This window comes from Dictyostelium discoideum (assembly GCF_000004695.1).
Source record: "Dictyostelium discoideum AX4 chromosome 2 chromosome, whole genome shotgun sequence".
Lineage (NCBI taxonomy): Eukaryota > Evosea > Eumycetozoa > Dictyosteliales > Dictyosteliaceae > Dictyostelium > Dictyostelium discoideum.
This window is the reverse complement of record NC_007088.5, coordinates 3,295,290-3,307,646: the sequence shown is the minus strand read 5'-3', so window position 1 is coordinate 3,307,646 and position 12,357 is coordinate 3,295,290. Positions and strand designations below refer to the sequence as shown.

General features: G+C 21.5%; 6 protein-coding genes across 6 annotated transcripts; 2 read left to right on the top strand and 4 right to left on the bottom strand.

Moving 5' to 3' along the window:
- Positions 1-867: 867 nt before the first annotated feature.
- On the bottom strand, positions 868-2,872 carry aslG-2 (hypothetical protein; the record flags this gene model as incomplete). The annotated part of the gene is made up of 2 exons (XM_639379.1): positions 868-2,719; positions 2,781-2,872. The coding sequence occupies 2 exons, from the start codon at positions 2,870-2,872 to the stop codon at positions 868-870; spliced, it is 1,944 nt and encodes a 647-aa protein (XP_644471.1).
- Positions 2,873-3,315: 443 nt separating this feature from the next.
- DDB_G0273707 (HPP family protein) lies at positions 3,316-4,251 on the bottom strand (the record flags this gene model as incomplete). Its single annotated transcript, XM_639378.2, has 1 exon — positions 3,316-4,251. The coding sequence occupies one exon, from the start codon at positions 4,249-4,251 to the stop codon at positions 3,316-3,318; it is 936 nt and encodes a 311-aa protein (XP_644470.2).
- A 502-nt stretch (positions 4,252-4,753) lies between these two features.
- DDB_G0273705 (hypothetical protein) lies at positions 4,754-5,347 on the bottom strand (the record flags this gene model as incomplete). The annotated part of the gene is made up of 1 exon (XM_639377.1): positions 4,754-5,347. The coding sequence occupies one exon, from the start codon at positions 5,345-5,347 to the stop codon at positions 4,754-4,756; it is 594 nt and encodes a 197-aa protein (XP_644469.1).
- A 419-nt stretch (positions 5,348-5,766) lies between these two features.
- On the bottom strand, positions 5,767-7,215 carry DDB_G0273703 (hypothetical protein; the record flags this gene model as incomplete). Its single annotated transcript, XM_639376.1, has 1 exon — positions 5,767-7,215. The coding sequence occupies one exon, from the start codon at positions 7,213-7,215 to the stop codon at positions 5,767-5,769; it is 1,449 nt and encodes a 482-aa protein (XP_644468.1).
- Positions 7,216-8,331: 1,116 nt separating this feature from the next.
- On the top strand, positions 8,332-9,091 carry DDB_G0273701 (hypothetical protein; the record flags this gene model as incomplete). Its single annotated transcript, XM_639375.1, has 2 exons — positions 8,332-8,401; positions 8,484-9,091. The coding sequence occupies 2 exons, from the start codon at positions 8,332-8,334 to the stop codon at positions 9,089-9,091; spliced, it is 678 nt and encodes a 225-aa protein (XP_644467.1).
- A 588-nt stretch (positions 9,092-9,679) lies between these two features.
- On the top strand, positions 9,680-11,911 carry aslO-2 (hypothetical protein; the record flags this gene model as incomplete). Its single annotated transcript, XM_639374.1, has 2 exons — positions 9,680-9,783; positions 9,886-11,911. The coding sequence occupies 2 exons, from the start codon at positions 9,680-9,682 to the stop codon at positions 11,909-11,911; spliced, it is 2,130 nt and encodes a 709-aa protein (XP_644466.1).
- Positions 11,912-12,357: the final 446 nt, after the last annotated feature.

Here is a 12,357-nt window from a genome sequence, read left to right as displayed (position 1 = left end):
CCTTTTTTTACATATATTTGTAATAATTAATATTATCCTATTGGTTCAAAAACATTGAAAAAAAAAAACTTTAATACGGACATTCATAAATTAATGCATCTTGATCTATTTTTAATGGATTTTTCATATGAATATCTAAAACATTATAACATGTATTTAATTTTTTAAAAAATTTTATTATGTATCTTATCTTTATTTAAATTTTGAACCAATAAGATAAAATAAAAAAATAAAGATGAATTACAAATTGGGGTGTATAAGATATAATTTAAATATTTTTATTTTATTATTACTAGCTATTTTTATTTTTATTATTATTATTATTATTATTATTTATTATTATTATTATTATTTATTATTATTATTATTATTAATTTAATTACCACCAAAATACAGATACTTTCTCTTTCTTGTAAAATTATTAACAATTAATGAGGTTAGTAACATTCCTAAAGAACCCGATGCCACAGGTAAGGATATATAATAAAAACCTCTTCAGCATTGTTCAGCACTCATAACACAAATTAAGGCAGTGGCACCACCGGGTGGATGTATTGATTTTGTGAAATGCATCCCGACAATTGCTAAACTGACCGCTAAAGAGTGCTACTTCAGTTTGAGCATTTGTATAAACCAAATGCACTCTAATGATTGAACCTATATGTCGAAATACTAAATTTCTTGGTTGAGCTAATGGTGATTTGGTGCTCCAAAAATTAATACAGTAGATGCTGCAAATGAACCTATTATTATTATTTTATTATTATTATTATTATTTTATTTTTATTATTATTATTATTATTACTATTATTATTATTATTATTATTATTATTATTATTATTATTATTATTATTATTATTATTATTACTATTTAACATTATTATATAAATCCTTGATTTTATAAAAGATTTCAACATCACAAACATTATCTGGTAATTCATAATTTATATCATTTAAATATTTAGAAATGATTTGTCTTTGAATTTTACCAGCTTTGGTTTTCGGTATTTGTGTAACTATTAAAGTTTTTCTTAAAATTGCAAAATTTTCTATATCTTTTGAAATGATTATATTAATTTCAGATTGTAATTTATTTAAATCAATTTGTTGAATTGATTGATCTTCTTGTTGTTTTAAAACTAAAAAAGCTATTGGTACATTATAACAATCTGGATTATAAATACCTATTGAACAACATTCTAAAACTAATGGATGTTTTAAAATTGATGTTTCAATTTTATTTAATTGAACTTTATTACCACTGATTTTAATTTGATCATCTGATCTTGAAACAACACCATAACAATTATTTTCATCTTTAAATCCTAAATCACCAGGGTTATAGTAACCTGGGAATTTTGTAAATAATTGTTTAAACTTTTCATCATTTTTATAAAATGTAGTTGCAAAACTTGGTGGTAATGGTAATTTAAATACAAGCTCTCCAATTTCATTAACACCTAATTCTTTGCCATCATCTGAAAAAATCATTGCTTTTAAAGATGAAAATGGAAAGCCACTTGTGTTAATAGGAATTTTTAAATTTTTATAATCATAACAATAAAAATAACATGCTCCAGTTTCAGTTTGACCGTATACACGAATTGACTTTACTTTTAATTTCTCTTGAATATAATTTGGAATTGATTCTTCAATTGGTTCTCCACCAACTATTATTTCTTTTAAATTTGATAAATCATACTTTGAATGTAAATTTTTACATTCAGGATCAACTTTAATTAAGTATCTAATTGCTTTAGCCATTATGGATGCACAAGTTACTTTATTTCTTTCAATAACTTCCCAAATATCATCTTCCATATGTTTTGTTTTAGTAAGCCCACCTTCAAACATAACCAATGTATATCCAAGTGATAATAAACCATTAAAAGCATTATGAATTGATATCCACCCAACACTTGTATGATAAAATACTACTTTTGTTTTACCCTTTTGTATCAATGTTTGATATTTAATACCAACTAAATGTGGACCATTACTTCTAACAGCCCCTTTAGAATTACCAGTTGTACCACTTGTATATAGTATATATAATGGATGACTTGATTCTACTGGTACATATTCATAAAATGGTAATTGATTATTTTCTTTGAATTTTTTAATTTCATCATACCAACTTAATGTATTTGGTATCGTTGGTATATCATTTACTTTCTTTAAATCTGATTCGCTTGTAATATCATTTCTAAATAAAGTAATTACATTACTTGGTTTAAAAGTTGATAATTCAATTGATTCTTTTAAATTTGGTATGAAATTAATAATTTCATCATTAAAAATACCATAATTTGTTGTAATTATTAATTTTGGTGTAATTGTTTCAATTCTATCTATTAAACTTTTAACTGAATAACCATCGAATAACACACAATGAGTTGCACCAATACGAGCACATGATAACATTGCAATTAATGGTTCTAATGTATTTGACATATAAATTAAAACATTATCATTTTTTGATATATTTAAATTTAAAAGTACTCTTGAAAATTCACATACTTTTTCATATAATTGATAATAAGTTAATTTTACAGTTTTCTTTAAATATGGACATTCATAAATTAATGCATCTTGATCTCTTGTTTCTGGATTTTTAATATGAATATCTAAAACATTATAACATGTATTTAATTCACCACCTTTAAACCAATCTGGATATATTTCATCATCACTATAAACTTTTTCATACATTTTATCCCTTTTATTTTTAAATTATTAGTTTTTTGTCAAGACAATTTAGAAAAATAAAAAAAACTTACCAATGAACTAAATCCTTTGCAACTTCATCCCAAAATTCTATTGGTTGGTTATTTGCAAAATCAATATCATTTTCATAATTAAACTTATACATTTTTATAAGGTAATATATGTATTATTAAATAAAATGATATTAAAATAAAACAAATAATAGTTTTATATAAAAAAAGTTTAAAAAAAATAATAACTAAATAATAAAATAAAATAAATAATAAAAGTAAAAAAAAAAAAGGTGGAAAACAATTATTAAATCTGGTGTAGATTTATAACCACTATTAACTGCGATATACAATATTAATTAATTTATTTTTAATTTTTTTTTATTATTATTATCTTTATTTAAATTTTGAACCAATCAGATAAAATAAAAAATAAATTAAAAAATAAGGATAATTACAAATTGTGGGGGTGTATAACATATAATTTAAATTTTTTTATTTTATTATTACTAACTATTATTATTATTTATTATTATTATTTATTATTATTATTATTTATTATTATTATTATTTATTATTATTATTATTATTAATTTAATTACCACCAAAATACAGGATACTTTCTTTTTCTTGCAAAATTATTAACAATTAATGCAGTTAATAACATTGTTAAAGAACCTGATGCCACAGGTACGAATATATAATAAAAACCTCTCCAACGTTGCTCGGCACTCATAACACAAATCAAGGCAGTGGCACCACCAGGTGGATGTATTGATTTTGTGAAATGCATTCCGACAATTGCTAAACTGACCGCTAAAGCACATGCTACTTCAGTTTGAGCATTTGTATAAACCAATGCAACTCTAATGATTGAACCAACAGTTGCTGATACTATATGTCCAAGTACTAAATTTCTTGGTTGAGCTAATGGTGATTTTGGAGCACCAAAAATTAATACAGCAGATGCTGCAAATGAACCTAGTAAAAATATAGTCTCTTTTTCAACAGTTACCCTATAATGTAATAATGCTAATACCAATATACCAATAAATGAAGATAACCATGACCATCCAATCTCTTCAAGATCTGCTCTAACTGGTGATTTCTCTCCACCTTTCCATTTCTTAAAATATTGAATAAAATATAACTTAATTGATAATAATATATTTATTTTTTCATTTTTAATTTTATTATTATTTTCATTTTTATTATTATTATTATTATTATTATTATTATTATTATTATTATTATTATTATTATTATTATTATTATTATTATTATTATTATTATTATTATTACTATTATTAGGTTCTGTTTCTAATTCTATATCGTTACTATTACTATTATTATTATTATTATTATTATTATTATTATTATTATTATTATTATTATTATTATTATTATTATTATTACTATTATTACTATCGTTTGGTATTGTTTCTAATTCTATATCATTATTGTTATTATTAATATTATCAGTTGCAACATTTTTATTGGTATGAGATAAATTATCAACTTCTATTTCGTTCATGTTTGAATATTTATTTGTTGTAATTAATTCATCCCTATAATAATGTTGTCACCTAGGATTGTATATATAAATAACTTTAAAGACTAGTTTTTTTTTTTTTTTTTTTAGCACGTTTTTATTTTAATTTTTTTTTTTTTTTTTATTTTTATTTTAATTTATTTTATTTTTAATTTTATTATTTTTCGATTTTATTTTAATTTTTTTCTTCTTTTGTTTTTCGGGATTCGTTTGACCTAAAAAAAAGTCGTAAAGAATGTTTTGGAATATTTTTAGGTTTGAAAAAAAAAATAAATAAAATAAAATAAAATAAATTAATTATCCATATCTTCATCTTTATCTGTTTTTTCAAATTTTATTTTTATTTTTCATTTTTTTTTTTTTTATTTAAATTCATTTTAATGCAAATAAAAAATAAAAATAGTGGTGTTTTAAAACGCTAATATATATATATATATTTTTTTTTTTTTTTTTTATTTATTTATTTAAAATTTGTTTTAAATTTTTAAACATTACAATAGTAAAAAGTTGGATCATTTTTTGAACATTCATTTGGACTAAACCATCCATAACCAGTTGGAACAGTATTACAAACACTTGTGGAATTGTAAATATTTTTATATGGAATTGAAGAATTACAAGTTAATTCAAAAGCACCTTTATAATTTTGAATACATTGATTCAAGTATTCATAACCAATTAAACCAATATCATCTTTCCAACTTGGATCATTTTCACATTTACCATTTGTAACTACACTGACTAATGTATTTTCAGGAATTTCGAAATCATCAACACATGAATAAACTACATTCTCAAATGCACATGTACCACTGGCATTTGTAATATTACCTGTTTTTGCACCTTTACAACCACTATTAGTACCAAAAACATTTTGTGTAATCACTGTTCCATCTTCGTTACATTCGATATTAGTATTACCATCTACGCACCATCCATTTAATTGATAAACAATTTCATAGGGTTGCAATGAACAATTGTCATCATATAAATTATGGACTTCAATTTTTGTATATTTAAATCCAAAAACATATGTTGTAACCATTAAACAAATAAAAATTAAAATAAAAAATTTCATTTTTAACCTTTCTCCTTTTTTTTAAATAATAATTATAATTATTATTATTATTTTTATAATGCATTAGATAAACAAATATTTTTTTTTTTTTTTTTTTTTTCAAAAATTTGTTTATTTTATCCAATATTTTTAGGTTTGGTAAGGTGGAAAAAAAAAAGTATTTTTTCACTTTTTTTTTTCCGGCAACCCCTCTAAGACGAAAAAACTTAATGCCCAAAAAACTCGTGCATTTGAAAAAAAAAAAAAAGTATCTAAAAAGTTGGCAGGTCGGATATAAAATTTCCAGCACTAAAGCGGCGAAAAGTAAGGTTTATGATGTGCTTGTTGTCAGTCGGTCACGGTACCCAATTACTTTTTACTTTTTTTTTTTTTTTTTTTTTTTTTTTTTTTTCCAGAATTATGAGTAGCTAAAAAAAAAATTAAATTTGTTGTAAATAAATTTCATTATTACTACTTGTGTTATTATATTTAAAATTTGATTTAAATTGAAGTGATTTTAAATTGCCAGTTGGTATGTCAGTAGCGTCAATAACAATTTGATTATTACTCTTTTGAATTATTGATTTCAATAAAATATCCTTTGTTCCATCACTATAAATTAATTTCAATGTATTTATAGAAATAAAACATAAATTTTCACCAACAATTGTAATCAATTCATTTTTTTTATTACTTTTGTTAATTGAAACACTTTTAATAATAGGAATTAAATCTACCATTGGTTTTACTTTATTTGATATTATTGTTGTTGTTGTTGTTGAATTTTTTAATACTTTTGATGTTATTAATTCATAAATCAAAATATCTCTATAAGTTGATAATTTATGAAATAGAATTTTTGAGAAATTTTCATGATTAAATTTAAAAAATTCATTTAATTCATTTAAATCATTTTTATGGCATAATGATTTTATAAAACTATAATTATTATTATTATTATTATTATTATTATTATTATTATTATTATTATTATTATTATTATTATTATTATTATTATTATTATTATCAATATATAAATCATGTTGAATGATATGATATAAACCAATTACTGAATTTAAATCTGCCATAAAATTAAATTTTGAATTTAAACTAGATTTTGAAGATTCTGATAATGTTTGATAAAATGAATTTATAATTCCATCAATTTTAATTCTATCAAATTCAAATAACCAACAAATTGTATTCTTTGCAATTGATAACATATTATTATTAACAAAATTATTTAAACCTTGCAATTTTGGTATTGGATCATTTCTATGAATAATTGAATGAAATATATTATAATTTAAAATTTGATTATCTTCTAATGTTTTTAATAAATCAGTATTTCCAATTAATGGTGACCCAAATGTAATACATAGAATTTGTGAATTTTTTAAAATGGTTTCAAGTTTATTTTTTGATATTTGTAAAATTATAGATATTGTTAAAATTTGTGATACTGATCCACCTAAACTATGTCCTGAGAATATTACATTATCACCATTCTCTAACCATTGAATTATAATTTGAATTGGAAATCCTATTGTCCTTTTAAGAAATCCTTTATGATATGTACCTTGTTTTTCTTTAAATTCTTTAATACTATTTAAATCGGTTGTAATATCACTAAAATTAAATTCTGTACCTCTAAATGATACATAATAGGTATTCCTTCTTTTAAATTCACTATTATTATTAATATCTTTTTCACGATATCCAATTATAAAAACTTGACCACTACATTCAATCTCACCTCTAATTACTCTTTCAATATCATGAGTTTCAAAATTTTCATTAAATTTTTTAATTATTGTTGAATCATCTTTTTCATAACAAAAATCTGATAAATTTAAAGAGTTTAAAATTTCATCTTTGTAATATGACATTTATTTATTTTATTTATTTTTTTTTTTTTTATTTTTTTTTTTTTATCTTTATTTTTTATTTTTAATGAGATAATAATAAAAAAAAAAACATAATAAGAAATTAAAAAACTTTAAAAAAAGTGATTAATTAAGTGATCTTGATTAAAAATTAAAAATTAAAAAAAGTTGTAATAAAAATAAGTGGTTTTGACTCAAAGCGAGAAAAAAAAAATTAAAAAAAAAAAAAAATTAAAAAAAAAATAAGGGTGGATGTAAAATTTTCATCATTAAGTGAAAAATATCTTGTGGTCTCTTTTTTTTATATGCGAATAACCTTAAAAAGTTTAAAAACGAAATTTATTTTTTCTCAATTTGATAAATATTTTTAGTTTAATTCTCTGATTTATTTTATTATTATTATTATTATTATTATTATTATTATTATTATTATTATTATTATTATTATTATTATTATTATTATTATTATTATTATTATTGTCATTATAATTTTTATTATTTTTTAAAAAAAAAAAAAAAACTACAAAGGAGGTTGATTGGATATTCTAAAAATCACTAATAATAGTCAGAATTTCTATCATCACTTTTTTTTTTTTAATTCAATTTCACTGAACCAATTTTTGGACTGTGGTTTAGTCGAGATTTTATTTTTTTTTTTTCAAAAAAAAAAACTAATCAATTTTAATCCAAATTATTGATATTAATTTAATACCATTTGTTTATTTTTTATTTTATTTATTTTTATTTTTTATTTTTGTTTTTGGAATAGCTCCCCCGATAACTAATTTCACATTAAAGAATCTTGTTTGTGAAAAAAAAAAAAAAAAAAAAAAAAAAAAAAAAATAATTTTAAAAGGTTACAATTTAGATAAGAAAATGATAAAAAAGATTTTTAAATCTATAGCTTTTGATTTATATAGTTAAAAGTCTAAAAAGAATAATATTAGTTCAATTAATTTTTTTTTTTTTTTTTTAACAAAATGATTACAATAAAATTATTAAAATAATAATAAAAGATAATAAGTTTTTTTTTTTATTTTTTTTTTTAGTATAAATACTGGACTTTTTTTGAAAAAAAAAATCATAAACAAAAATCATTTAATTATTAAAATAAAAAAAATGAAATTACTCAAATCATTATTATTCCTTGCATCAGTTTTATTTATTTCTTCTCAAGCAGAAAAAAAAGGTAAAAATTTTAATTTTGTAAAATTAAAAAAAAAAAAAATATATTAAGATTTATTTTATTTTATTTTTTAAAATATGTATAGTTACTGGTGAATTAACATTTTATGCTGCTGGTGATAATTGTCCACCAAGTGGTGAAATTGCATATCCAGGATTACATTCTAGTGCAGGTGGTTTAGGTACATATGCTAATCCAATCACAGTTGCAGCATCAACTGCATGGTTATCAGCTGGTAAGAAAGTATATGTAGCAGCTTATAAGAAATATTTCATTATGGAAGATTCATGTGAAGAATGTGAAAATGAATGGGACAGTAATGGAAAATATCATATGGATGCTTGGATTGGTCCAAGTACTATTCATTCTGGTACTACCAATTGTGAGGTTGCTTTAACACTTTCATCAACCCAATTTATCATTGATCCACTTTCAACCTATGCCGTTGATACAACCGCTTTCTTTAATGGCACCACTGGAGCATGTTTAAAAACACCTGATAATTGTGTTGATCAAGGTAATGAATGTGGTAACACTTGTCAAATTCCATCAAGTATGTCTTGTTCATCTGCTGCTTCAATGTTCCTTTTAAGTGAAACTCGTTTCAAAGCTTTAAATCCAAACCTTGATTGTACTAAAAATATTGCAAAAGGTAAATCTGTTTGTCAATCTGGTTCTTGTGGTGGTCCATAAATTCCTCTTATTTTAATTTTAAATAATTTATCCAAACTTCCAAAAAAAATTAAAAAAAAAAAATAAAAAAGCTTTTCATCCGAATCTTGTTTGCACTAATAATATTACAAAAGGGTTAATGACCAATCTGGTTATTATTTTTATTTTCACTTTTTTTTTTATTATTTTTTTTTAAAAAGCCATTTTTTTATTTGAAAATAAAAACACCTCAAATTCCGAAAAGACAAAAAACAGGTCATTAAAAAAAAAAAAAAAAAACTGATTTTTTTTTTTTTTAAAGACGAAAATATATTATGTTGGTAATAGTTATTAAAAAAAAAGTTTCAACATCAAAAAACACCTAAATTTTTATTTTTGGTGCCCAAATAAAAAATAACTAAAAAAAAAAAAAAAAATTGTTTGAAGTTTATTATTTTATTAATAAATTAAAGAACAATGTTAAAAATATATAAATAATATAATAAATTCATTTGTTTTTTTTGTTTTTTTTTCTTTAAACCTTTTATTAAAAAAAAAAAAAAAAAAAAAAAAATGAATTCAAATATATCATCATTTAATTGAATAATACAATAATAATAATAAAAAAAAATGAATAGATTAAGTGAACCATTTAATTATGACAAAGACTTCAGCTTTTCAAATAACCAACCAATAGAATTTTGGGATGAAGTTGCTAAGAATTTCGTTCATTGGTTTGTATTCAGTAACAATTTTATAATTTTTAAAAGTATTTTTAAATAAAATAATTTTTTAACACATACAATTTAAAATTTTAAATAATAATAAAAAAAAAGGGATAGAATGTATGATAAAGTTTATAGTGGTGATGAAATTTATCCAGATTGGTTTAAAGGTGGTGAATTAAATACATGTTATAACGTTTTAGATATTCATATTAAAAATCCTGCAAAAAGAGATCAAGATGCATTAATTTATGAATGTCCATTTTTAAAGAAAACAATTAAACTAACATACTATCAATTATATGAAAAAGTATGTGAATTTTCAAGAGCACTTTTAAATTTAAATGTTTCAAAAAATGATAACGTTATAATTTATATGGCAAATACAGTTGAAGCACCAATTGCAATGTTATCATGTGCTCGTATTGGTGCAACTTATTGTACATTATTTGATGGTTATTCAGTTAAAAGTTTAATAGATCGAATTGAAACAATTACACCAAAATTGATTATCACAACAAATTATGGTATTTCAAATGATGAAATTATTACATTTACACCAAATTTAAAAGAAGCAATTGAACAATCAAATTTTAAACCAAATCATATAATTATACATAATAGAGATGATGGTGATTATAATGCAAATTTAACTTTAAAAACAATAATTGAAACAATACCAACGATACCAAATACATTAAGTTGGTATGATGAAATTAAAAAATTCAAAGAAAATAATCAATCACCATTTTATGATTATATACCAGTAGATTCAAGTCATCCATTATATATTCTATATACAAGTGGTACAACTGGTAACGCTAAAGCAGTTGTAAGAAGTAATGGTCCACATTTAGTTGGTGTTAAATATACATGTAGATGTATGTTTTTAAATGATGAAGTTAATAATAATAATACTAATTCAGATTTAATTAAATTCTTTTCACATTCAAGTATTGGTTGGGTAACATTTCATGGTTTTCTATATTCATTATTATCAACAGGGAATATTTTTATAATGTTTGAAGGTGGAATTTGTGAATTAAATCAAATCAAGTATCAACTTTGGAAAGTTATTGAAAAACATAAGGTAAACAAATTTTTTATTGGTCCTAAATCAATTAGACTTTTAATTAAAGATGACCCAAATGCAGAGTTTATATTATCAAATTATAATTTATCAAGTTTAAATACAATTTTAGTTGGTGCTGATGTAGTTGAAAAATCAGTTGCAAATTATATTGAAAACAAATTAAAAAAATCTGCTTCAAATATATATGGTCAAACTGAAACTGGTAATATATATTTATTTGATTTTAAAAAATCAAACAGATCCAATGTTAGCAGTAATAGTAACAGTAGTGGTAGTGGTAGTGGTAGTGGTAGTGGTAGTGGTAGTGGTAGTGGTAGTGGTAGTGGTAGTGGTTGTGGTAGTGGTAGTGGTAGTGGTAGTGGTAGTGGTAGTGGTAGTGGTAGTAGTAGTGGTAGAGGTAATATAATGGTAATTGGTCAGCCAACTCCTTCTTTAAAATCATTCATACTCTCTGAAGAAGAAGAAGAGGAAGTTTGTTATAATAATAGTGATGTTGGTGGTGGTAATAGTGTTTGTAGTGGTAGTAGTAGTGGTAGTGATAGTGGTACGAGTAGTGGTAAAAAATCATTAAATAAAAATGAAATTGGAGAGTTGGTATTTAAATTACCTTTACCACCTGGATTTGCATTAACCTTTTATAAAAATAATGAACAATTTAAAAAATTATTCAAAACAAATTTATTGAATATGGAAAAAGGTTATTATTATTTTTCAGGTGATTTGGCATTTAAAGACCAAGATAATAATTTTACAATCGTTTCAAGATCAGATGATCAAATAAAAATTAAATCAAATAAAGTACAATTAAATACAATTGAAATTTCAGTTTTAAAACATCCATTGGTTTTAGAATGTTGTTGTATTGGTATTAAAGATGTAGAATTCTTGACTGTACCAATTGGTATTCTAATATTAAATAATCAAAATAATCAAAATAATCAAAATAATCAAAATAATCAAAATAATAATCCAATTGAATTAAAAGAATTAGAAAAAGAAATAAATATGATAATTTCAAATGATATTGATAATCATCAATATTAAGAAGAATAATAGTTGTTAAGAAAATACCAAAGACAAAAAGTGGAAAAAATACAAGATCAATATTATCAAAATTATTAAATGATATCAATTTTGTTTTGCCAAGTAATATTAATGACTATGAATTATTTTTAGAAATTAAAGAATCTTTTATAAATAAAACAGTTTGAATTTTTGGGTATGTGTTTGTTTTTTTTTTTCAATTAAAATTATTATTAAATTATTATTTCTATTTCTGTATTTTTCAGTGTATGTGGGTGTCAGTGGTTATTATTCAGACTTTTTTTATATTTGTTTTGTAAATAGTAATAATAATAATAATTATTGGATCAATTAATGATACTATAAAATTTATTAGTTATTTTTAATTTTATTTTATTAATATCACATATCATTTTTTTTATTATTTCTTTTTTTTTTTTTTTTTTTTTTTTTTTTTTCTTTCTTCT